The 27777-nt window shown below is 35.3% G+C and overlaps 2 protein-coding genes across 4 annotated transcripts; both read right to left on the reverse strand.

The window, feature by feature from the left end:
- Positions 1–118: 118 nt before the first annotated feature.
- Positions 119–10816, reverse strand: LOC132548991 (perilipin-2-like). 3 transcript variants are annotated; one of them, XM_060212893.1, is made up of 10 exons: positions 10731–10815; positions 8862–9109; positions 8491–8573; positions 6902–6988; positions 6373–6565; positions 5790–5962; positions 5462–5605; positions 5084–5254; positions 4437–4559; positions 119–1015 (listed from the first exon to the last, which is right to left on the reverse strand). In XM_060212893.1, the coding sequence occupies exons 2-10, from the start codon at positions 9091–9093 to the stop codon at positions 890–892; spliced, it is 1332 nt and encodes a 443-aa protein (XP_060068876.1). In that variant the 5' UTR covers positions 9094–9109; positions 10731–10815; the 3' UTR covers positions 119–889. The 3 variants fall into 3 exon arrangements, with proteins under 3 accessions (XP_060068876.1, XP_060068877.1, XP_060068878.1); XM_060212894.1 differs by having other exon boundaries at positions 10656–10742; XM_060212895.1 differs by lacking the exon at positions 119–1015 and adding an exon at positions 2946–3499 and having other exon boundaries at positions 10731–10816.
- A 5048-nt stretch (positions 10817–15864) lies between these two features.
- On the reverse strand, positions 15865–26864 carry LOC132549027 (arrestin domain-containing protein 3-like). Its single transcript, XM_060212938.1, has 7 exons — positions 26750–26864; positions 25880–26026; positions 22001–22221; positions 20760–20942; positions 17688–17870; positions 16969–17203; positions 15865–16079 (listed from the first exon to the last, which is right to left on the reverse strand). The coding sequence occupies exons 1-7, from the start codon at positions 26862–26864 to the stop codon at positions 15865–15867; spliced, it is 1299 nt and encodes a 432-aa protein (XP_060068921.1).
- Positions 26865–27777: the final 913 nt, after the last annotated feature.

Consider the following 27777-nt stretch of genomic DNA (forward strand, 5'->3'; position numbering starts at 1 on the left):
CCTTCCTGGAATCAAACCCTAGACAGCTAGGTGAAAGACAACTGCGGTACCACTGTGCCACCCGACCATCCATGAATATAATAATTAAATGTGGACATAAAAACCACCAGAACCCAAGCATACCAGACAGATTTATTGTACAATGAATACGATTATAAAATATGTATTGAAATATTTAAATATGTCACGAGGAACTCAAAACACATATTGGTTAGATAAACAGTCTCACCTTCATTTGGATGAAAGTGATTTTTTGTTTTTTTCATGTTCTTTGATTAAAAGGTATATGGCTAACAACTTTATGCATCAACAATATTATACAACAAAAATGTAAAAGAAATAAATCTTAAAAATACCATGATGCCATGAACAAGGTTTTACATTTTGATATCAATGTTCTGTTTTTATATAGATTCAATACAAGAATTAGTTCCCAGTGTTCTAAACGTCACAAGTTATCATTTATAAACCATTAATTTCACATTTAAATTGTCACCAACGTCTATATATGAAAATTTCTTCTACCCCAAAAGATTAAAGGTGTTGTAGAGAAGCAAATTTAGGCAGATTTTGTACATTGTAAGTCAAAGTATTTCAAGAATGCTGATGTGCAAGGTGGTGTTCATTAATTCATGTGGTATAATCAGATTATTTGTCTTTCATACAAAAGAGGCCAAAAGATTTAATACTTCCTGGTGTATCTGACGGATGACTTTAAAAGTATTACCAAATGTTCATGGCCAGGACCTGATACCTTCAATTTGCTTGCATTCACAAAGACGCCAATAATTTCTTGATGTTGGCCTTTATGTTTCATTTTTACAGTTCCATGAAATGTCAATTGCACAAATTCCATTTTATGTGAAATAAATTAGTGTCTGTGTCATTGTTATTGTTGATCAGCTGGGTCGTTGTCTACCCCAGGAATGTGGCCATTACAGTCTGTGGCATCAACTGGTTCTGGTTGGTCAACACCAAGGTCCTCTAGGTCTACTTCAACTGCCATGTCTGGATCCTGCAGTGATGGCAAAATAGTGTTTAATTATGGTCGTCTTCAGCAATATCGTGCACGTCTACATCTATATTTAGGTCAGGGCCCTGTAGTGTAAGTAAAGCTATGATTAACATCTATTTATTGAATTAACCATGTTCTGCATCTACCATAAAGTCTGGTCCCTGAAGGTAGTTTGTGACAGTTCTCCAACAATTTTGTGAATATCATTTTTTTTTTTTTTTCAAATTTCAAAGAGATATTGAATTCTATATTATATTCATATAACATTGTCCATGTTTTCTTGATTTATGACTATGGTAACTATGCTAATTCGGAATGATTCTAATAGCATGTTAATTTAACTCTAAATATATTCCGTTCAGATGGATTTTTAATTCATACACAGGTTATCTAATGGTCTTTTTTATTGCAGGATAGTTACCTATTTATATAAATTAGAACTTCTTTATCTTAACTTCCAAATATCTCCCACATCATGTTAAACGTGCGAGTTACTGTTGGACTTCCAACTACAATAGTCAAAGGACGTAACTGACCACTATCTGCATCACCTACAAGTTATCTCATTGATTACCTGGGCAATTTCAAAGTCATGTGTTGACAAAATTGTCTTCTATAATTCAAGTACTTATAGTCCTAAGGGCAACCTTGTAAGTATCAGGTGTGCATTTTTCATTTTAATCAAATTTTTAAGTTACTGTTGCCATACGACAGGAATCAGTGACCTTTGGAGGACAAGCCTAAATTCAATTAATCAAGTGCCCAGAAAAGGCATGATTTTTCATAGCTTATCCCAACGTAACTTTTCTTTTTGTCCATCAGTATGGTATATGATTAAGCCTTATTACAGTCATTAGATTTGAACTGCATCCACCTTTGACCCATTGACCCTATGTCTAAAATTCTTTATAGCATGATTTTGTTCTCTGCATGTTAAGCATTACTGGCATGATTGATTAGGATGGTGATATTCACTTTGTCATGGTTTATTTGGTCACCAATGAGTTCTGGTTGTGGCCTCATTTGACAAACCAATGGTTTTATTTGAATAACATATTTAACATATTTACGTTATTCTTCAATTGAAATATCTAAGCTGTTATACATGCAGTATTCAAGTTTTTATAACTTGCTCATTATGGTCTATTATAATATATGACTTTTATCAGTCCACCTTGTCTTCATTTCAAAATTAATTTAAAGAACACTAGTAGCATTTCGTATTGCAATATTTTCATCTCAACACTCATCATAAGTTCATCCTGCCTTCTCCTGCCTGGGAAAAGTTTGATTTATAAACCCACGATTTTGATTTGAATAATTTAATGGTGATGATTCAACATCCCGAAAACATGCAAACTCTGCTACTTCTAAAGATGGCATCACACAGAATAGAAATTAAACCTCTTCTGTATTAAGACATGTAAAGTGTAAAGGAAACATATTAATGTTACTCTCAAAATGGGAGAGTTGAATTTTAAAATCCGCTGCATTTTGTGACAGAATGGTTTCCCATTGAAATAATTTGGATAACAGGAAAATGCTATCAGGCCCCACTTGTATAAAACATCTCAACTTGAGATTTCCTCAAGTCGAGATTTTCCTCAGCTGATATTTCCTCAAAAACGGCTTGTATAAAATTTCCTCAAGGAACAGTAGGAAGGCATCGGCTAGGATGTCCTGAAATTACTTGAGGAATTTTCATACAAGATATTTCAAGGAGATATTAGCTGAGGAAAATCTTGGCTTGAGGAAATCTCAAGTTGAGATGTTTTATACAAGTGGGGCCAGGTATATTTAAGTGACAAAATTATATTCAATAAATTATCTCAAATAGTAACTTCATATACTGTGTTCAGTCAGGAAGTGCATTTCAAATTCAATGTCATATAGCTGACGTGTTACTACAAAATACACACTACAAATGCCATGCAGGAACGAATAACTTTATTGAAATAAACCAACAAAGGAATGAAATCTACATGTATCACAGATCAAAGTGAAAAAAGGAATTTGGGGTTGTAATGACTACACGCCCGGATTTAAACAACTTATTGAAAATACACATCTGTATTATAATATGGTAAAGCACTGCTATTCACATGATTGTCTTTTCTTACAAAATGAGAGAAATGTCTTTATCCACTAGGGTCATTTTTAAACATGCTTCTACTCATGCAGTAGATGACTATTTTTTGTCCTCTGTTTGCAATGGGTTTTTCTGTATCTCACCAAATGAAAGCAAAATTGAAATTTTGAGTCAGTCCAATTTTTCTGATTATGGGTTTTCTGTCCCGTTATCAGACAAGATTTATTTTGTTCTTTTGTGTAATTACTCCAACTCTTATCAGATCAATTTCCATCAGTTTTTGTTCTAACTTCCTTTGAGGTACTTATAATACACTATGGAAGACTTATTTCACATTTTGTTTGTGTAATGCATCATTGTATTTTCTTGGCTTTCTCATCTTTTGGTCGTAACACCTGATAAAAAGAAACAAGGTCTAAATATAGCATTTCTATCATAATTTATTGATATCAATGTTTGAATTGTCATTTTCTTTTATCTCATATAACTTTTTGGACAGTAATATCTAATCTGTGTTCATAGTTGAACAAAACATTTCAATTAAATTACTTGAAGGAAATTGGCAATTTTCTCATTCTTTATATCAAGAAAAAATCATACAAATCTCATTGCATGGAAACATTTATTTTCCATATTGGACAAATAACGTACTTTTGTTTCACCGGATCATTATTTTCAAGCAAATTCTAGCATACTGGATTTGAAATATACTAATACTTAAGGATCATGACACACATGGTTGGAGATCATTTGTTAGTGTGTTTTTTGGTTTTTTTTTTCATTAAACATGGTTAACTCTTCAGCATTATTCATGAGGATAATTTAACAGTATATAAGATGTTATTCATTGATATATGAAGATAATGTGTTAGTGTAATGAATGTTCATTAAATGTACTTTGGTTAACCATTGGCATTAGCTATCAGTGTAAGTGAAGGGCTGCATGGAAGACTTTATTTTGTCAGGGGAAAATTCTATGTTTGCTCGGTCAAGTGAATACAATTATCATCATTAGTTTCTACATGTAGTGCTGGAAGTTTTTACTCTTTTCTCATGATGAAATTTCTCTCCAAGGAAGGATAGTAGAAGAACAAGTGATTATTACTCCATACTCTCACTGACAATAAAGTGACTCATGTAATTTTATAACTGTTGGAAGTTTAAGGAGCTAAATGAAAGTTTAAGGAGGTAAACTAAATGGACATGCACCACACAAGCAGAAACAACATCAAACATGCTGTCTATATGTAATCTGATAAACATACAGATCTTCACTTTACACTGAATACTAGTGAAGATTTGTACTTCATTAAGATAGGTTTATATACTCACCAGCCAAGTCAGTGGGACGGTGACAAAGGTTTCAGTCAGGTAGCCAAGGGTTGACTGCAGATAGCCCAGCTTGTCCTTGGCCTGGGCTAGTGCTAGACTGGGCATATCTTCATATTTTGCAACCTGTGGATAATTTGGATATCAGTACAAATATTTGGCCTCAGAATGACTTGTTGCATTACTTTATCTCTTAGATGATATCTTAGGTGAAACCTTGTATAAATATCAACCTTGTCTAAATATAAACTTTGTATAAATATAAACTTTGTATAAATATAAACTTTGTATAAATATAAACTTTGTATAAATATAAACTTTGTATAAATATATAAACCTTTTATAAATGTCCACATTGTATAAATATCCACCTTGTCGAAATATGAACCTTTGTGACAATTAAATGAAAAATTAATTTGTATCATTTTCAAATCATTACCATCATTTAGAGTGTTAATGTTTATAATTGATGTTACTTTGTTTAAATTTTACCAAACACTTTGTTATAAAATGTGTTTATCATAGGAAAATACTGCCAACAATCACTACTTAAACAGTTTTAATATCTTAAAATGAACACCAACTAGTATGAAAGCAGTGCCATTGAATTTTCTTTCATTAATTGTCAGAATGCAAAGTTATCAACTTACATCTCGAAAGTATGAGTAGAGCTCTTCAGTGTACTTGTAGGTCTGTTGGAGGCGTTCACGGAGAGCGGCAGGTTGAAGGGATTCAGGAACATAGGTATTGAATGTGGAAAGGCCGGAGCGGAGTTGTTTAGTGAGATGGCGAGCCATGATAATGGATTTGGTCTCCATTGTCTACAAACAAGAATGAAAAATTGTAAACAAATCATTTTAATACCTAAGATATCAAAACATAGTAGAACATAATTTCTTGATGTCTCTTTCCTACTTGTTACTTCACACCAAACAAGAAGATATGTTTCCTTGCATTTTGTTGAAAACAGAACATCAGTAATTTTTACTGTAAAGATTGACCAACAGAGCATACAGTCCTGTACATACATTGGGTACAAGTTCTCCCTCCTCTAACTCGGAGTCCTCTTTGTTGATCTCTGTCCACAATGTAGTCATCTTGGTCTGTAGTTCACCAACCTTCTCCTCTGCTACACCTTTTGCAGACTGCATATTAGTTTTAGCATAATCAATCTGAAAACAATAAAAACAAGATATTACCTATTTTTCCAGTACCACTTAAAGTATAATTCAAAATGTATTAATTTGCAACAGGAATTACTTGTACTGGACTCCATTCTATTCTAACAAAACATGCATTTCATCTAAATACTGATCCTAACACACCATATTGACTGAAGTTTTTAATATTACTTACAAGGTCGACTGTGAAGCTAAGCTTGGCTAGATTTTCCTGGCTTCGAACCTGAACATTCCTCAGATCCTTCAGAGCTCGTTTGTACATCCTGCGTCTCAATTTAGTTGTCAAATCTTTAGCACGTCCAACAGTACTTGGGGGGTACTCATCCATTTCCTTTGCCTCATCAGGATCTGAAGTGAAAACAACAAAATTCAATTAAAAAGACTGCAAGGTCTAATGTCCATTTTCCTTAGTTTTCAAAGTATTTGGAAGCATGCAATGTATGGATTCCTATAGAATGAGTTCAGAATTAAAAATACCTAAAGTATATTATCAGATACAAAAATCTGACTGACTTGGGTAAAATGTCGTGCAAATGGACACAACCATCACAGCACCAGACACTCCATGATGTAACTGACTCTCCACAAAATGTCCCAGAAAGAGATGGACCGACACACCTTGGAGGGTCATCTGATACTACATTATATCAATTTTATCTTTCAAGTGATATGAGTGAGAAATGGGAATCTTAACACCTTTCTCTGTAAGTCTGCACTGACTTCAAACCAGACATGTTAACCAAAATTAAACGCCTTACCATTCTCATCTTTTTCGTCGTCATCCTCTGGAAGATACTTTTCAAGGTATTCCTCAGACAAGGTCAAAGCGGTATTGACCTTGTCAGCCACGAAGCAACCGTAAGAAGTGTCCATTGCTTTGGACACTTGCATCAGACCATAGTCCTTCACATTAGACACTGTATCAACTCCCATCTGTTTCACATCTCCCACCTGTAAATCATGTATATAAGGTAAATATAATAATTCTATTACAAAATAATAGACAGATTGTATATTTTATGTCTCAAAATTGTTGAACTGAGTTTTAAAACTAATAGATCTACATAACCTAATTTGGGGGAAAAAAGTCTTATCTGAACTTTGTCAGCGGTAATACATCTCTTTTAATCATGTTTTAAATGATACATGTCTTAAATGGTATGCTACACGATGACATGTAGTTTCTATAAATAATGTGAAGTAGTGATTTTTATTTTATAAAAACTGTCAAGTCAGATGTATTGGGCATTAAAATAATGACTGACTGGCTGCACCAGCAAGACTTGCCTTGTTGATGGTGTCTGTGCCATACTGGCGCACAGCATTGACACGGTCAAGGGTCGGTTGAATTAGCTCTTTACCATCAGCCACCAACTGTAAAGAAAAGCAGAAAATTAGTTCAGGAAATTTCAGAGAAGTTCTCCCTATGTTATTTAAACTATGGTTGTATCCCTTGCCAAAATATAAGACTTTTCTCTTTTAATAATAACAATATCTAATTACTTTCTTCCTCTTCTGTTTCGATCTACGAACATTTATGATATCCACTCTACCTATCCTAATTAGAAGACAAAAAGGAGTCCAGATATTGTTTCAAAGTAACAGAGACCATGACCCTAGCTAGCAACTTACAATTCAACCTTATCTTTACGTAAATGTAAATTACAGGTAGATAACAATAATAATTACAAAATGAGGCTACAAACTACAAAGACAGAGGCACTTCTGTGTAATGTTGGCTTCAGTTACCTGTTAAAATTATTTCAATGCTTATACTTAAATGTTTAAACAGTGACCTTGATCCTAACAATCTGAAAATGTAATTTTCTTTTATTTTGCTTCAATTCTTAATCTTCATGTGAAGTTTGTAATCAAAATCCGTTTAAAATTTATGTTTCTGACGTGCTGACAAACTAACATTGGACCATGTACATGTTCAAGATCATCTGCAAAGCATGTATCAATGCCAATTTCAATCAGAACTTTGATCTATATACCTTATTGAAATATGTAATTAAAATCTAGATTTAGGAAACTGGTTAACATGAATTGTATGTCTTATTAAATAAAGAATATTGATTTACATGAAAATTATGGATTGTTAAGTTAAACAAAAGTTATGTTACATTAGCTCCCTGATCACTGATACAAGAATTGCCAGGATTCATGATTTAGTGCTAAGAATATCTTGACACATTTGTAACCTTACTATAGGACCCAAATATGTTTATGATTACATTGAAATTCAGTCCAACCAGACAACCTTGACAAGTCTGATAAGACAAAATCAAAGCTTTACACCATATATCTGCTACAGACAATTTTCTTATGAAATGTGTATAACATGCCTATATTAAAAAACTAGACTGTTTATCAGTTGTGAAGTGTTGTGACCTTCAGTGTGCATCACGTATGTCTCTACTTGTACGTACCGTGCTATAAATCATGAGGATGTAATGATCATCCTTTGTGATTATAGACACATGCTAACACCCTGACCTCTGCTCTGACATCTAGAGGTCAAACTAAGAAAACATCACCATCAGGCGCATTTGGCAGATAATGATCTGCATACAAGCACACTGAAAAACATCACACAAAATCAGAGGGCTACTATTGATAGTTGTATTTTTTTATTCCTGTTTTTTCCTCCGTGTTTTGAAACTTGTCAATATCAGTGGTCATAAGTGAATTGCTAAAAAATGAATAAATACCAAAAATAAATGCAGGTAAAAAAAATTTGCATTTTCTCTATTTATAGCACAGTACATAGTAGGTTAGAACTCATTTCCTAATACATGTCTTGATTCATTATAACTAGCTTAAAGTGAGAGGTAAGGGGAACCGCTGATGTAGAGCTCTAGAAGAAAGCTTACCTCTTCAGTAGGTTTTTTGATGACAGGGTATTTATTCTCCAGATTATCAAGCTGCTGGCAGGCATATTTGTTTACAATCTCAACTGAAAATTCAACAAGCAATTTATAAATAACTAGTCAAGTTGTACCACAGAAACAAATAGGGACCTATTATCAACATACTTTTATTAGTTTTTTGGAGACATACAGCATATTTAATACATTACAATAGTACATATCTGGACAATGTAGTACATGTACATTACATTACACCTATCTGGGTACTTTGGGACAAAATGTAGTGACTATTAATCATAGTCTGACAAAATGAATCAATTTTGTCCATTTATCAGTTGGTAGAGACCTTACATTAAACCATTTTCTATACTTACTCTGAGGCTGGTATTTCTCCACCATGGGTTTAGTGGTTTCTGTGACAGTTTTGATGCCAGACTCAGCCATATTGAGTGTGGAGCGGATAATGGTGTTGCTCTCCTTAGTTTTCTGGTACAGACCCCAGGCCTGCGTCCAGGTAGTTCCCACGACAGGAATGTTTCCTAAGCGGGTAAAGAAATCCTCTTGTGACATCTTCTCTTGGTCTTGCATCATGCTTTTTCTATACATAAACTCCTCTATTGATCTGCAATATTATAAATCAAGATTCATGAGACTGACAGGAACTAAAAACATTATTGAAGAACAATATAATTATGTAGAACTCTAAAATTGGTTGTCTGATACTGTGTTACCATAAAAATGGAATAGGAACCATACACAACTAATTAGCTGCTTTAATTACTACTTCATTCTTCATAGATCTGATCATTGATAAATACAGTATACTACAAAAATAACAGGTAGCCATGGAAACTGTCCATTACCTAAAATATATGGAAATAACTCCATCACCTGTATCTGCATGGTTTAGTGTACCTGTATATAGTCTAAATCCCATGAACTTAGTTTACACTCTACAGCAGTCATTCATATAAGAAAATGAATGAATTGGTACAGATTATGGTATATTTGGAGATTTACTTCAGTTGTATACAATGCAATGTACATTATGTTCCCAACAACAGACAGAGATCCATGGATACATAAACTGTTTCTCTATAAATCTCCTGAACTGGCTCATGATCATGGACACTTAAGCTAACCATTATCCCATAATGGCTGGCTTCAGTAATCCATCATTTCGTAATATAGTTATTTTCTCTTTGAGAAGATATTGATAGTTCTGTCTTTTGTTTGTGTCAGAAAATTATGTTGTTTTCTCAAGATGAATATGTAACAATTGACACCTAACAAGAGCAGATAACTCAGCATTTCAAAAAAGACAGAATTAACATCCCTAGTCTGCTGATACAGAACATGACCAGAAGCTCTAAAGTTCCTATCAACTAACTGGACGGAACTTTTGAGTCTCTGATTATGCAGGCAATTATTGTCATACAAGTACATACGGCTGTATTAAACTAAAATATAGCAGTCAAACGATGGGAAACTAGACAGACATACATACCAACCCAGGGCTTTCTGGTTTTATACATACATTTTACATATAATTAGTAATAAAAATCAACACAGAAGTTCACAAAACTTTATATATATATATATATGTTTACTTGAAATTTCCCTTTGAACTGAAAATTCTGAGTTAATATGTTATTAGACTTTAACTATTTATTATCAGACGCTTCACTTTGTAAGAATTGACTATCTATCTGTCATTTTATCTTTGTCTCGCTCGCTGTCAATATCAACCAATATATAAGTTATATCTCGGAAAGGTAGTCAAAACCCTTCAGACTATTATTGACGAAAATGAGGCATTTAGTCATTTAGTGGAGACATTATCAAAATCAATGTCGATCTAACCTGCCCAATTTAACCACCTTTACCATGTTAGATTCCCCCTATGGATATATGAATAAGCACATCTCTGCTGTACAACGTATATAAATATGTCCTTATTTTAGCCTTCAAGCAATAATGGGGTAACATGTTGATTTCTAAAGAATAATCGCATTTTGTCTGTAACCAGAATGTGTCCCTGTCTGAGCCTGCCTTTTCTATTACTTCCGCAAACATTTTCCTGGTCGACAACAAAACGTCTGTCAGCTGGTGAGTGAAACAATGTACATTACAATTTACATGAATACACTAGTTATATGAAACCTTACCTCGCTGTTTCCTGCCTCCCAATAGGAATATTGCTCTTCGTAAGGTGAAATCTGCTTTTATATCCTACCCCTTACCTGTTTTACAAACTGCGTTGGCACCTATGAGTCTGAAGTCCAATGTGCAATAATCACGTGTATCTCGACCATTCGGTGAATGAATTGTTACGTCAGGTTGACCTTGACCCCTGGGGTGTGGATAGATACGTACACATGAACGAACCGTGAGCGATATTGAGTGTACACAGGAATAGGGTATGATTAGATATGTCTAATTACAGAACTAGATAGGTATTAATAAACACATACTCATATGATAGTACTATTCAAATATCATCTCCAAGGTCTCCCACTTGTAGGGATTTCCTGAATTCTATAAATAGCGGTAGGCTACGTGTTACTGTGCTTGTACCAAACGTGTCGTCGATATTAACACGAACTTATATTTGGGTACACGTAATCTGAACTCAGAGGATGCATGGTGATCAAGGACTTTAGTATTACAAACATTTTAAGTATACCAATATCGCGACTTTATGGTAGGTTTAGAAACTAGAGCTAATACTAATATAGTATATGTAAATTGCAGCGGTCTCTGTTTAGTGATGAAAACAAACGATTTAAATAAGAGAGATAAAATCACAACGCAGACAAACTGCATGGTTATACCTAACAGTTATGTCATTATATAGATGCACGTGCGACTCGGTTTAAACAGGGACGTATAATACAGATTCTGTATTATACGTCCCTGGTTTAAATTATCACCGTCGAAGATTTGATAGGGTCATATAAATTTTTTTTTCAATATTTTTAAATGGATTGAAATTGTTTTCCTAGCATAAAAATTATAAAATATTGTACAAGAAATGTGCCGGTGGTGAGGGTGATACGGGGTTCGATTCCAGATCCTTGGGTAATACCAGTTAGTACGCTCTATGGCTTTCATTATTTTATATTTCAGGGAAAAGTTTCCGGAAGGCCGTCTTAATTGTTTCTTGTTTGGTTAAAGTAAATCCGATGCAATTTACGTCCTCAAATGAGAACAAGGTATACAACAATAACGATGAGGTGCACCTTGTTAAAAACACAAGGAATTACAATATTTCCTATTAAAATCATTATGACGACCGTAAAACTTCCTCATATACGAAATCATGTGTTGTGAGTTTATCAGTCAGGTACCGACATAAAAACGCTAACAACACCAATTCCAAGATTGTATTAAATCAGACAAGTCATGCCATGAGACACTGAAAATATAATTTCGAAAAGGATACCAACGCAAACTGTCAGCTGTACATGATCTTAAAACCATCCAGCGAATTAGCAACAACGCCCGAGGATGATAAAACTCTCTATATAAATACTTTTGCTATTGTATTTTTACACTGATCGTTTCTAAATCACCGTGCTTTTCTTCATAGACGACTTACAGGGGTATCACGATTTAATATACATTGTTATATTGTAATTTAGTTACTCAATATGCCTGTTTTATACTCTTCCAGTAACGTTTATATGCTATCCAGATATTCACAGTCAACTTCCGATGTCCAGCTTGACCACTTCTTTAGTTCCGTAAACCCTAACGAACTTGGATTTAACGTCACGCGATGGTTTTTGAAAACAATAATAAATATGCAAATAACTTCGTTTTAGCATATAAAATTCGGAATGTATGTATAAGCAGGAAGATGACCTTATCCAAGTTAATTTATACTAATGTTCTGTCCGAGGTCTCCTAATTGGATCAGTATAGATAAATTTGGATAATGTTATCTTCATTCCTATACATATATTTCGAATATTACTGGCTTAAGCAAAGTTATTTACAATACAAAAATAGCTCTAACTGACAATGTTGGACAGAAAATGTAAAATGTCGGTTGTGTATAGACACACTTTTGGAAACCTCTGTGTCCACATGAAATATCGAGGATAAATAATCATTGTTCTGAAATTCTACAGCCGAAGAAATCAAAATTCATATTCAGGTGTGTTATATATGCAAAAGTCGTCCTATTCAACTTTGGATTGTAGTGATGCATTTCTTAGAAATGAGAGGAAAGCGAGTTTTCAAGTCAAATAGGAAATTTTGTTCCGATTTCCAATTTTTATTGAGCATTTTGGTTTAACCATACAGACTTCAACCTCAATCATGGACTGAAAAGATACCCGAAATATCACTGCGGACCAAGCATTATCAGAAAAGTACAAAATGACCATATTTGGAACGATATGACGTCCGTTTCTTACCTGGCTTCGTTTTTACACGTTCCGATTTGTACACCCCTGTATATACATTTTGTAGACCCTGATGTGACGATTGGATATGGTGATAGTAGAAATGGCGCTCATCTTGATTTCAGCAAAGTTTTGATATACATTTTATTGAGCATGTCATCCCACAAGTGACGGAAATATTCCTTTAGTTATAATGCTTACTTCCAATTCAAACATAAAGATTTGCAAAACTAAGGCCACTCTGCCATCTTGAATGCACAGTGGTCCAAATGATAGTATTAGCGACAAGATGTGCTCTCGGGCGTAACAAACTGTGATGAAACTCCTAAATTCAGCAGAGGTAGTGCATCTTACACGTAACATAACACTTTCAGTGAAGAAGTAGCAATAACCAACTGACACAAAGGCGGCCTTCTTGAATATAAAACTGGCCCAAATTGTATTTCGTTAATGACCAACTAATGATTGACTTTTGATCTTTATTTCTTAGTTACACGTTTTTCATTTCTGTGACTCGTCCTATCGCTAGGCGTTGTCGCGCCAAAGAACGTCTTTGGTCTGGCGGCGTCGTGAAACGACACCTGATTGGTTGGTTACACGGTTTTCGCCTCCGTTGCGAGGCTTTGTTTCACCAACGATTGTCAATGTTCAATGGCAACGCGTGTTGTCTTGATTAGAGTGGAAATCCTGATATAAGATAATTACTAAAGGTAGAGGTTCGAGGAGTGATAACTTTGGAGAACTAAAGAATAGCCGGAGATACACGTATATCATATTTATTTCATTTTTGCCAGTGAAATATTGAGAAATATCTCACTGACAAGTGCTATTTTTCACTAGTGAAAACCAACATTTTTGCGGACTTACACCGATGAAAAGAAAGAACTCAAATCATCCTATAAAATTGAAAAATCCCAGTGCAAAGTATTCGTGTCATCAACAGCGACAACTGCGTAGTAACTTCTCAAAAAGTTTAACTTTCTGAACGTTTTGTCTGATAGTGACATGAATAAGTAAAAATTTCTATCCTAATAAAAAAGGAAATTTACGTTAAAATGTATTTTTGTTAACATGTTTTGACGGTTTTTTTAAAAACTGACTGTATTTTGTCGCATACTACGAAGTAATAATGAGTCAGTTTTCTCTTCTCTATCTGTTCTAAATATGACAGTAATTCTGCTTGTGCTTGTGAAAATGTAATAAATAGAATTGTTAATAGCGTCTCCAGAGTCTCCAATATTTTTTTGTATCTATCACTCGTGATACGTACTCGTTAAAGATACTAAACTATTAGATATACTTTTGCAATATATTTGTTGTTACTGAAGACACTATCAAATATCATCTATATATTTCTTGGTGATAAAAATAGCCATGTACAGCCTTTTTACCATAAAAAATACCACGATAGATTTTTTACGAGTTAACACAAAGAATACAAACCATACAGATATTTCTTAATAAACAATGAATTTATTATAAAAATACGAGGATTATCGTAGTTCAGACAAATTAGAACGATATGGACATAGATTGAGATGGATATTTAACGATAGAAAATAAACATATATAAGTAAACGTATCTTTATTGCAAAACTGAAAAAAGTATTATGATATAGAACCATGTTTGCACTTGTTAGTATAAACAATATCTTATAAACTAAAATCAAACATCATTATATCGTACTTGGCACAAAATAGAACAGAAATGATATATATACACACTTTTTTCGAACCTTTCTTTACCTAATGGTTAAGCAATCGGGAAGTCTATTATCAAGGTTTTTGTAAGGGGTTGTAAGGTTAAGACTTACTAAAACTGATAAAAAAAACCCTTTTCCATTTCAGTGGAATATAGCAACACGTGGATGAGGCAAAAATGTGGGATTGCAAAATATAAATAATGGATAGAGCAAGCATACACGATTCTGTTACAAATTTAATGGCTTGCATTTATATCTGTTGATTCCTATATAGATAAAACACACAAATCAGTTCTGTCAGGTATTCAAAACGTTGCTATATTCGAACATCTCCTGATTTATGTTCAGGATGTTATGTTTTATATTAATAAATCTTATATTGTAAAACTTTTTTTATTTAAATATTGTGATATGATGTGTCGAATATAAATAACTGATTTTGAAATTTAAAACAGCTGATATTAAATATGAAGCACAATATTAAGAAAATAAATAATGATATAACGATTATCAATGACAATATTTTGGGCCTATATCACAAACAGATATAATGGATATATTAACCACGAAATATTATTTTAAAGAAAAAAGGATTTTAAAGTAATTTTTATATTGAAGAACTGATTGTTTAGGGATTGTAAAGTCATACCGTGTCAGAATAAAATCTATACATTTGTGAATATTGCACAGGAACTTCACACTCCAAACCCTCGGTCCATTTAACATTACATGTTTGGTAGTATCAGTATATGTCAGATATCTAAGGATGGAAATTCGTGTCAAGTCCTTGTGGTATATTGGAACCTTTTACACAACATCATTCTGGAAGACATGTTTATAACTCTTTACAGAAATTGTTATCCCTAAGGTACACGGTTCTGTCAACGAACATATATATATTATGCTCTCGATAAGATGTTATCTAGCATTGGTTAGTAAAACATATTTTTATTCAAATACACTTTATGCTTCTAAAATATATGTTTGCAATAATATGTTAGTTATCCTACCTTAACTATTATTTTAAAAGAATGAAAAACAAATTAATATTGGTATTATGTGGTTTGATATGAGCATGACGGGTGAATCCGAGATAATGTGTGTTATTTCATTACTAAAGTTTGCAAAAGTGCCTTCGATGCATGGAAATGTTTAAAAAGTAAGTTGATTGAAGCACATTTGGCGGAAACACGATTGTAAACAGTATGAAAATAACACTCGTGTATACAGACAGTGAACAGTGAATTCCTCATACAATGAGGTCATTTTGCCTTTTGCTCTTTTTCTCGGACGGCGAAATTAGTATCGGGGCGATTCCAATCATAGTAAGGGTACACTGGAGCCCAGGATTGGTTGGATGGCTGATTTGAAGGTTCCACAGCATTAGAGGCAACATTTCCACCGTCATCGCCTTCTTTTCCCTCACTATATCCTCCTGACATAGCACCAAGCGCACTCCGGCCGTAAGAGGGTGGGGCTGAAAATGACACATTTAATTCCTTTAACAGTTCTCACACTTTTGGCCGCATAAAATTTTAACTGAAAATGAGCTTTGTAAAAATTATTTCTCGTGTTTTGTCTAAGAAGAGGACCAGGCACATTTATAGTCAGAATTGAAATAGTCATAATTTGATATAAAACGAATTCCAACGCGATATCCGAGATCTCTGTATTTCCATATATTTTGTTATCTATATTGAACTCATGAGTTAAAATGGATGTCATTATTGCTTAATAGCAGCAACAATTTCAATGTATATCCGTTGCTGAGGTAATTCTTCGATGCTAAATTTCAACAAAATAGGCTGGATCACATTTTCAGGATCCGATGAAAAATAATGAAGTTTGGTTCTTAAGTATAAAGTACAATGGAATTTTAGCATTTTCTAATTTTCCCTTGTCATTCCAGTATTGTTCTTAAACATTTTAATGAAACAAGGCATTTGATGGCATAAAGATCGCTCCTAAAATAAAGAATAAATGTCATTAACCATTAACCGGAAAAGTAAGAATCAGTTTTTCTACAATAAAAGATTTTACCTTTTGTAGAGAAAAAGAGAAGTGAAGCATTATATTATACTGGTTTGCTTTTATATCTAAGATATAAATATTAAACATTGCCGGAACATTTTTGTTGACTTGAGTTTATCAATGACGCCACGCCGATATGTATTTAGTGTTTTGTTACATTTCATTGTTTGCATGAATACTTGGTATAAATGGTTCTGCCTGTAAAAGACAGCCGAGGAAGGATAATTATTTTTGATGAATTTCGTGTATCCTCAAATATCAGATTGGTTTTTGTGAAAACACTTGAGAAATATAAATCCAGTACCTCCAATAACTTCACTTCTAAATGTACTTACGTATGTCATCTGGCATAAGAGCTTGTGGGGGCGGCGGGTAGGCTGGGTCGTTGTTATAGATATCACCGTAGGACGGAGGAGGAGCCAAAGGGTTGACTGAGGGTGGTGCAGGAGGCGGAGGTTTATTCATCGGCACGCCATACTGTTGGACAACTGACCGTAAGGGAATGCTGCCGATCAGAACACCAACAGGAACACTCAAATCAAATGCGATGCCGGTAGGTACAACCTGCAGCTGTAATAGTATTATAAAGATTTAGATAAATAACTCATAGTCGACATGCGTACAATTTATCAAATTTGAGAATAAAGCTTCAGTATATAAATAGAATGAATGATGTTATATTGCTCATAAACGAATTGATTCCTATACGTATAAGGTGTCCTAGTCTGCCTGATTCCATTAGCGAATCTGCAACTTCTTTTCTCTGAGGCTATATTTCCATGTAGCAGGTTCCAACCAAACATAGGTGTTGTAAACTGCTTATAAACTTCCTTGTTGATGTTATACTAGTCCATTCATCTATATTTTTTGACAATGTTCAATGTTACTAAAATCCAAAGAAATCATATGCACACTCCTATGTTAAAATCTAGGCCAATAAAACATTATGGTGACTTCGGTTTGAACCCGTAACAATGTTGGTGTTAGGAGAATGTTGTATACTATTAAACCATAAAAACAATAAATATGTAAAGATTCAACATTTCATACAAACCTCAACTGTATAATCAATGCTTATAATTCTACATCCAGGAAGACCAGAAGCAGGTAGTGGGGGCACCACTAATCCTTCTCCATTCCAGTGGTCTGATTCGCCTGCTGGAATCTCAAGCTTTCGTAGCTCTGCTACCTCAGTTTGAACGGTTCGTGATTTTGACCTTGCATGATAATTCACGTTCTGCAAAAGTTAATGATAAAGAAAGTATGGCAATACACTTATTTAATATAATATATGCAGTCAACATTAAAAGTAAGGTAACAAGGATACTGAGCTACTATCAAGTGGAGATTGATCTGTTGGCCTACCATGAAGTGGAGATAGATCTGTTGGCCTACCATGAAGCGGAGATTGATCTGTTGGGCTACCATGAAGTGGAGATAGATCTGATGGCCTACCATGAAGTGGAGATTGATCTGTTGGCCTACCATGAAGTGGAGACTGATCTGATGGCCTACCATGAAGTGGAGACTGATCTGTTGGGCTACCATGAAGTGGAGACTGATCTGATGGCCTACCATGAAGTGGAGATAGATCTGTTGGCCTACCATGAAGTGGAGATTGATCTGTTGGCCTACCATGAAGTGGAGATTGATCTGTTGGCCTACCATGAAGTGGAGATTGATCTGTTGGCCTACCATGAAGTGGAGACTGATCTGATGGCCTACCATGAAGTGGAGACTGATCTGTTGGCCTACCATGAAGTGGAGACTGATCTGTTGGCCTACCATGAAGTGGAGATTGATCTGTTGGCCTACCATGAAGTGGAGATTGATCTGTTGGCCTACCATGAAGTGGAGATTGATCTGTTGGCCTACCATGAAGTGGAGATAGATCTGTTGGCCTACCATGAAGTGGAGATTGATCTGTTGGCCTACCATGAAGTGGAGATTGATCTGTTGGCCTACCATGAAGTGGAGATTGATCTGTTGGCCTACCATGAAGTGGAGATTGATCTGTTGGCCTACCATGAAGTGGAGATTGATCTGTTGGCCTACCATGAAGTGGAGATTGATCTGTTGGCCTACCATGAAGTGGAGACTGATCTGATGGCCTACCATGAAGTGGAGATTGATCTGTTGGCCTACCATGAAGTGGAGATTGATCTGTTGGCCTACCATGAAGTGGAGACAGATCTGTTGGCCTACCATGAAGTGGAGATTGATCTGTTGGCCTACCATGAAGTGGAGACTGATCTGATGGCCTACCATGAAGTGGAGATTGATCTGTTGGGCTACCATGAAGTGGAGATTGATCTGTTGGCCTACCATGAAGTGGAGACTGATCTGATGGCCTACCATGAAGTGGAGATTGATCTGTTGGGCTACCATGAAGTGGAGAGTGATCTGTTGGACTACGATGCAGTGGAGACTAATCTGATGGCCTACAATGAAGTGGAGAGTGATCTGGTGGCCTACCATGAAGTGGAGAGTGGTCTGGTGGCCTACCATGAAGTGGAGACTGATCTGTTGGCCTACCATGAAGTGGGAACCTACCATGAAGTGGAGATTGATCTAGTTGGCCTACCATGAAGTGGAGACATGCTATGAAGTGGAGATTGATCTGTTGGCCTACCATGAAGTGGAGATTGATGGCCTACCACTACCATGAAGTGGAGATTGATCTGGTAACTATCTGTTGGCCTACCATGAACATCTGTTGGCCTACCATGAAGGACTGATCTGATGGATATACCATTAAAAGATTGATTTTATGATCCATTGATGGCCTACCATGAAGTGGAGAGACTGTTGGCTACCATGAAGTGGAGATTGACCTACCATGAAGTGGAGACTGATCTGATGGCCTACCATGAAGTGGAGATTGATCCTACCATGAAGTGGAGAGGAGACAGATCTGGTGACCTACCTACAATGAAGTGGAGAGTGATCTGGTGGCCTACCATGAAGTGGAGAGTGGTCTGGTGGCCTACCGTATGGAGACTGATGTGGGAACCTACCATAAGGAGGCTAGTTTCGGGACATGCTATAGGGGGATTGATTTGGGATCTACCACTAAGAAATTGATCTGGTAACTAAACATCAGGATTGATCTCGGGATATACCATTAAAAGATTGATTTTATGATCCATTGGGCGGAGACTGGTCTGGTGACCTACCTTGAGGAGACTGGTCTGGTGACCTACCTTGAGGAGACAGATCTGGTGACCTACCTTGAGGAGACTGATCTGGTGACCTACCTTGAGGAGACAGATCTGGTGACCTACCTTGAGGAGACAGATCTGGTGACCTACCTTGAGGAGACAGATCTGGTGACCTACCTTGAGGAGACTGATCTGGTGACCTACCTTGAGGAGACAGATCTGGTGACCGACCTTGAGGAGACTGATCTGGTGACCTACCTTGAGGAGACTGATCTGGTGACCTACCTTGAGGAGACAGATCTGGTGACCTACCTTGAGGAGACTGATCTGATGACCTACCTTGAGGAGACTGATCTGGTGACCTACCTTGAGGAGACTGATCTGGTGACCTACCTTGAGGAGACAGATCTGGTGACCTACCTTGAGGAGACTGATCTGGTGACCTACCTTGAGGAGACTGATCTGGTGACCGACATTGAGGAGACTGATCTGGTGACCTACCTTGAGGAGACTGATCTGGTGACCTACCTTGAGGAGACTGATCTGATGACCTACCTTGAGGAGACTGATCTGGTGACCTACCTTGAGGAGACTGATCTGGTGACCTACCTTGAGGAGACTGATCTGGTGACCTACCTTGAGGGAGACTGATCTGGTGACCTACCTTGAGGAGACAGATCTGGTGACCTACCTTGAGGAGACTGATCTGGTGACCTACCTTGAGGAGACTGATCTGGAGATCTAGTACGAGGAGATTCATCTGGTCATCTACCAGAAGGATGTTTATCTTGTGACCTGTCACGAAGTTCTGGTATCTACCATGAGATTGATATTGTTGCCTAACATGAGGATGTTGATCCGTTGAGCTTCCAAGAGGAGATTGATCTCCGCTTGTGTCCTGATGATATTGACCTGGTTACCCAGGTCGAGGAGATTTATGTGAAGATAATTATCTGGGTACCTACCATGAGAAGATTGATCTGGTGATTTTTCATCGCCCTGCGACTGTGATTAGTGACTTCTCCTTGAACAATAATCTTTTCGCCGGGGACAAATCCTATCCGATTCAGGTATAAGTTTGCTGTAATTGGCCCTGACTCGCAGCACAAACAACATAGTGTCTTTGACCCCTGATTTGTTACCGTGTTCTGAATGAAATTTAGATAGAATCAAAGTCTGTAGACAACGCAGATGTAAGTTTAATTAATAATTGAATAATGATCTCGATGGTCAAAAGGTAAATTTCAAAATGTATTATGAAGTTTTTGAATTTTCGCGATCATAAACGATGATTTATACATATATGTGTTTCATTATTATACATTTTGATTTGATGTATTTATCCTCGGATGGGGGATGTTTTTTTCGTAGAAGTTAGAAACTAAAACAAGAACGGAATCGCTACAGGTATGCTGATTAGAAGTACTGTAATTGTTTTTTATTCAATAGATAAAATGTATTCCAAAAACCACTAAAACCCAATACTGTCGAGAACTAGGATCGTATAATATTATCCAAATGTTGATTGATGTGTGAATCAATGCAAATATCGCCACTGAAGGCATGCAGTATACAGCGGACCTACAGATACATCATTTCGAGCAAATATAAGACATCTACATTCAATAAGAAGATATCCACAGCAGAGATAATCTCTTTCCATTGATACCAATTTTAATTCACACATTACTTGTTACCAAAGAATGACATACTAAACATTGAATACTAAGTTTAAATGTCCAAGTGCATGATACAAATTCAGCCACTCTTTACATTGAACTGTAGGTTTAAATGTACCAGTGTATAATATCAAACAAGGACGCACCAAACTATGAATTGTAATGCCCTTATACATGTTATAAATTAAAGGCACACATAACTTTGAAAAGAATCGCCTAACTTTTTCTTCGTAAAATTGAAAGATAAAAAAATCCTTTTTAATGAAATGTTCGAGTTTATTATAGTATTTGTTTTTTTTTCAGGAAGAAAACTAAGCAATTATAATTATTCAATTTCGGAAATAAAATAATAATGAAATACACCAAATGGTGACTAGTTGCCGAAATCCCATTCAATGACATTGATGATATGGCGAGGTCAACTTTCAGTACTGTTTTTTTCTTTCGATATTAAACTTTAAGTTTAAGATGTATTATTTTATTTATACAAGTAACCCATTTACTAAGTATATATCAACTGTACTTACTGTAGACTCTGGACGTGTATTCAGATCTAGAAGCTGTATAACAGTAAAAGGATGAAAGTGCTCATTATCAAAGGCCCAGGGTCTATCCACGACAGCTTGAAGATAATACCGCACGCGTCCGTATTGGCCCTCAAATGATGTAGCACACTGGGCAGGGAGCTGCATGCTGAAGGGATATGTATATGGTCCAGGCTTCATGATAAGCTGATCCTCTCCAGGGCCTGCAAAACATATAGTGTACTTTTAACTTGAACTATAGGGATGTCCCATGGCATCAACCCCATTTTCCTGTACAGGTTGGCACCGAGGTGTCCTCATCTCACCAGACTAGGGGCTGACATCCATGTACCTTTTTGAATGGTTTGTGTGGTTTATGTAGACGCCAGAATGACTGGCGTCAATATATTTTCATCAGACTGCCACGGTTTAATACATAATTCAATTCAGTTTATTTCCAAATGCAGTACAGCATATAGGATTTACAAATCAGGGTACACAACAATATCAATACAGTTTATGCAACATGACGGTGGAGAACACTACACACAATTAAAACGTAAATAATTTCATCAGGTATTCTGACAGTAGCAATTGTACCCAATTAATTTCGATTTGATCTCACAAGTTTTCTAACTTATGAGATACAAAAAATTGTAATCAACTTATTGGATACAGACAATTTTACGGATTTATAATACAGTTATATAATTTGTAGTTAAATTACAAAACTAGTCATGCCTTACATCATCATCATCATCATCATCATCATCATCGATGTCAATTCATCATCATCATCATCATCATCATCATCATCATCATCATCATCATCGATGTCAATTAATCATCATCATCATCATCATCATCATCATCGATGTCAATGCATCATCATCTTAATTATCATCATCAACAACAGCGTCAATTATCACCATCATCGACGTCATTTCATCATCATCATCATCGATGTCAATTCATCATCATCATCATCATCTTACTTATCATCAACAACAACATCAATTATCATCATCATCGACGTCATTTCATCATCAACATCATCAGCAGCAGCAGCAGCAACTTTAATTCAAATCAGTTCAAATTCAAATCAGTCGAAAAAATTAAAACCAATATCATAAACATGTATTTAAGATGGCGTAGAACACAACAGACACAGTTAAAACATAAACCTCTACATTCATTTATAAACACACAAATTTACTAACTTGTTCTAGCATTAAGAAGTAAAGTTCTTCTTGTCAAAGCACAACTTAAGTATTTACTGAGGTTTCTCAGCGTTTTAACATTTTTAACTGCCAACAATTCAGTTAATTTATGTACAGATGGACGTCGATAATAATACGGTTTACTATATAATGCTCTTAAATCTGAGTATGTTGGACATAATAAAATAAAATTAATCTCGTCCTCCATTTCTCTTTTGTCACATAATATACAATACCTTAGAGCTCTGGGTATACCATGGTATCTACCGGTCTCAACGTTTAGACTGTGTGCCTGAATCCTAAACTTAGAGAGGATATTTTTAGATTTAAAAGTCAAAGACTTACGAAGATAAAACTGCAGTTCAAACCGGTCAACAATATGTTTATATAATATACACTTGGATGAATTTTCAAAACTGTTTCTTGTCTCTTGAATGAAAACATCATGTAACCGTTGAGTATATAGCATCAAAAATGCTTTTCATTTGAAATACACTGAGTCAACCAAACATCATGAAACCCTAAACTACTAAGCTCTTGCTTTACATGGTACATAAAATTCATCTTAAATCCAGGTTTTCTTAGATTTAGCTCTACAAGTTCATTATAACATGACTTTAAAACACAATTATCGGTATGCAGTAATTTAAGCCAATATTTCATAACAGCTATTTTACGATTTATTAACAAAGGGAAACGACCCAGCTCATGGTAGACCATAGAAGAATTCATGTTCTTTTTAACACCCAACACATTTTTTAAGAACAATAGATGTATTTTCTCTAACTGGGGTGCCGGACTAAAACCCCAAATTTCACATGCATAATTAAGTAAACAGGAAATATAGGTATCAATTAATGACAATTTCGTTTCACAATTTAACATGAATCTTTTCATTCTTCTGTTTAACAGGAAATAAGCTTTTCTACCTTGCGCAGCAAAGTTATCCAAAGCAATACTAAATTTACCATTGAAGTTAAAAAATAAACCAAGGTAACAAAATTGATCAACCAACTCAATGGGCGAACCATTGTAATTCCAACGTTCATTAGGGTAAATATTTTTACTTTTCCTGATTACCACAATTTTCGTTTTGTCCAAATTAACATCTAAATTCCACCTTGCAGAATAAGAATGTAGAAAATCTAACATCTTTTGAAGGTTGTCTATATCTTCCGAAAACAGGACAGTATCGTCAGCATACATCAGTATGAACAGGTTAATCAGCTGCAACTTGTAGCTTTGACAATTGGAATTGATTAATTCAGACTCTATGCCATTAATGAACAAAGAAAATAAAATCGGGGACAAAGATTCCCCTTGTAACAAGCCGACATGGAGGTCGTACATAACAGATAGTTTACCATTCAACCTGACACAAGACTTAACATTATCATATATAGATCTAACAATATCCAATAATCGACCTCTTACTCCAGCTCTCCATAACTTAAACCACAACTTTTTATGAGATATACTATCAAATGCCTTCCGGTAATCAACGAAGACACAATACAACCACGTTGGGTTTGGTATAAAATTGATATCGCGGATAAAGAGGACGTTTATCACCTCTTCTGAATGTTGTGTAAATATCAATGACGAAGAAAGAAGAAAACCGCATGAAACTTGAGCTGAGATACAAATTATGATACAAGTTCTGATGTTCTGTCGATTTATTCTTTATTTTCCAGTTACAGCGAGAAAGAAATAGAAATAGAAAAAAATGATAGCATCTGTGATTTTGTGATTGTCCCCGATATCAAATACAGCACATAGGAAATTGGTTTTTATCTACGGTTACATTGTAACGAGGAACGACTGCCAGTTAAGGTACGTATTACATGTATAGTTTAAAATGAGCAAAGATAGCAAACCTGCTCAAAATAAGAGAATGAAAAGTTATCTAGTTCCACTTAACGAGTGATATACTGACTACGGGAAAACAAGGAAAATACTTACATACTTAACAATTATTTAATTATTGATTTTACACCAATAACCTATTATAAAAAAATGGATCACTCGGTTGTAACGTCATATCCAGTTAAGGACGATAAAGGCGAAGTTTTTACAGATCTGAGTGGAACTGATGCAGTCGCATAGTTCTGTTTTCCTGAATGTTCGAATTTTCCGGTGAATATTTAATTCCGAGTTTGTGATTTTTTTCCTGCCGAGATATTTCAGTTTTTATTTTGGTCAATAAAAAAAATGAATAAACAAAAATTTCGTCCATGTTACATTAGTTATTGAGTAATTATACAATAGTTACATCAAACATCCGTGATCTATTCATAACTTACATGATGTGTTAGGCCAATGAGAAAGAATATGCATGTTTGCATAACAGAAAATTAATTTGTTAAATATCTATTTTTCATGGCAATTCCGCCTCTAAACCTCAAATAGGATTCAAAGACAACCATAGTACCTGGGAGTGCTATACTTTATGTGTTGCCCTGTTTGACATTGTGATATCTAACTTTTTTCACAATGCATTAGCGCTATCATATCAACTCTTTCTTATTAAATAATATAATAGTTTCTCTGTCGTGTATGAACCCAATTTCGACGTAAATCAAAACATTTCAGCTACAATTAAAACAAAGTAATTTAACTAAATGATTGTGATTTGCTTATTATAGGCTAACGCCCCACTTACCTGGCATCAGGACTTTTGTAATAGTGTCGAAGTAGGTTTCATGGTTTCGGTAATGCTTCGTGTATGTTCTTCGATTTTTTCCACTGCCAGATGATTTTTGTTCAGTCCAGTGCACATCTGCATAGCCTCGAAAGCGCAATCGTATCTCTGAAAACATAGATATTTTCGCGCGAAAGATATATTCGCTATTTTTCAGTACATTATAGTGATTGCAAAAATGCATAACATGTCCTTTCACGTCCAGATAGCAACACTTTATATATATATATATATATAATTTAATCGTTTGAAAATGAAATCATGACAATTTTTATCTTTTTTCTTTCGTTGCCTTCCTTAAACAGTTTCTTTCACACCACATTTCCTTAATTTTAAATAAGATCAAATTACACACGTTTTGATCATACATTTGGATATTGTCGAAGGAAAGTGTACCAGAGTTGGTGAATCGCGTGTTAAGTAAATATAGCTTGGAAATAAATTAATAGACTGGCCGTGGCGTTGTAATTTGTTTAGGAGTGTATACTTTCAAGAGTGTTCAGGGTCTGGGGGAGCCCCCCTTACGCTGTACTTCATCCATTTCATTCTGTATTTTATCGTCTCAAATCTCAAACATCATTACCATGCACTGACTTATCTTTCCACAAGTCAATCATTGCAGGCGTACTACATTCCATACAAGGTGGCATGTTGTACACATCAGTAAAAGGTGCCAGTACAGATCTCCTTTGATCAATACCCTTTCTATCGTCTTTCTATACGTTGTTTATTCATGAATTACCTCATTTAATCTTAAGCGTTTTCATAATAGCAAAGTATAACATAAAACGTTAGAGCACTTTAATCCTCGACATGTCTACCAGAGCTTACCTCTGACTTTGGTGTCACTTTCCACCTCCACATATACATTTCCTTGGACGATCTGACCTGGGTAGAACACGGACTGTCCCCCATTCACACGGATGTCTAGAGTTTTTATTCCCATGTCAACAATACAGGTTCTTTCGGACAGCAAATGTCAATCCCTCTCCATACACCGGTTGTTCCCGTTTCTTGGCCTTTCAGTGAAATAAGTTCAAAGATGCAACGTTTACGTTAGTAATCACTTAAAAGAAGCTTCGATCCAAGCGAATGTTGTACGCATTTCATAATTCCTGATACTAAATAATGACTCCTGTTCTGTATGTTCGCTGACCGTGCCCATGACGTTACCTAAACAGTCTATTTATAGTGTCGGTACATATTCAGATGTGTATGAGAGATTTGCTAGTGTATAGCTGTCAACTAAGCAGCAAAGCGTGGTTCATTAACGCTAAGTTTAGGAAGTATATGTGTCCTCATTTACATGTGTGCAAGGTACAAGGTAATCTAAAAGGTATGTCACAACCAGTTGGTTTACACCCGAAATTCTTCAATTTATGAAATGGAACAATTGTTTACATCTACACCTTGTAATACATATGTGCAAATGTAGGTTAATGCCGTAACCTCTGTATACTGTGGTAGTAGACATTTTTAAGTTGTGCGTTATTGGACACTGTGTCCACATACATATAGTTCAATTTCAATTTAACTGATTATCAAAGTAATTGCTATAATTATAGTATAGGTCGGATAATTATCGAGATGTAATCAACTAAACTGAAAATATTTACAATAAAAAGAGAGAAACATCAGTCAATTCACTCATATCAGACCGATTTAACGACGTGACATTAATACAAATAATGGTTCAATCGCGAGTTGTCATGGTTACTCTCACAGCACACATCCAAAGAAAGGTTCATCTGGAAGTACTCATTCCAAGGGCGATAATTCCGAGAGTAGTTATAATCATCCTTACAATACACAGTCATACAAAGGGTGGTCATTCCGAGAGTAGTTATAATCATCCTCAC

This window comes from Ylistrum balloti, unplaced genomic scaffold (assembly GCF_031769215.1).
Source record: "Ylistrum balloti isolate Yb309-2 unplaced genomic scaffold, AGI_CSIRO_Ybal_v1 Utg370038, whole genome shotgun sequence".
Lineage (NCBI taxonomy): Eukaryota > Metazoa > Mollusca > Bivalvia > Pectinida > Pectinidae > Ylistrum > Ylistrum balloti.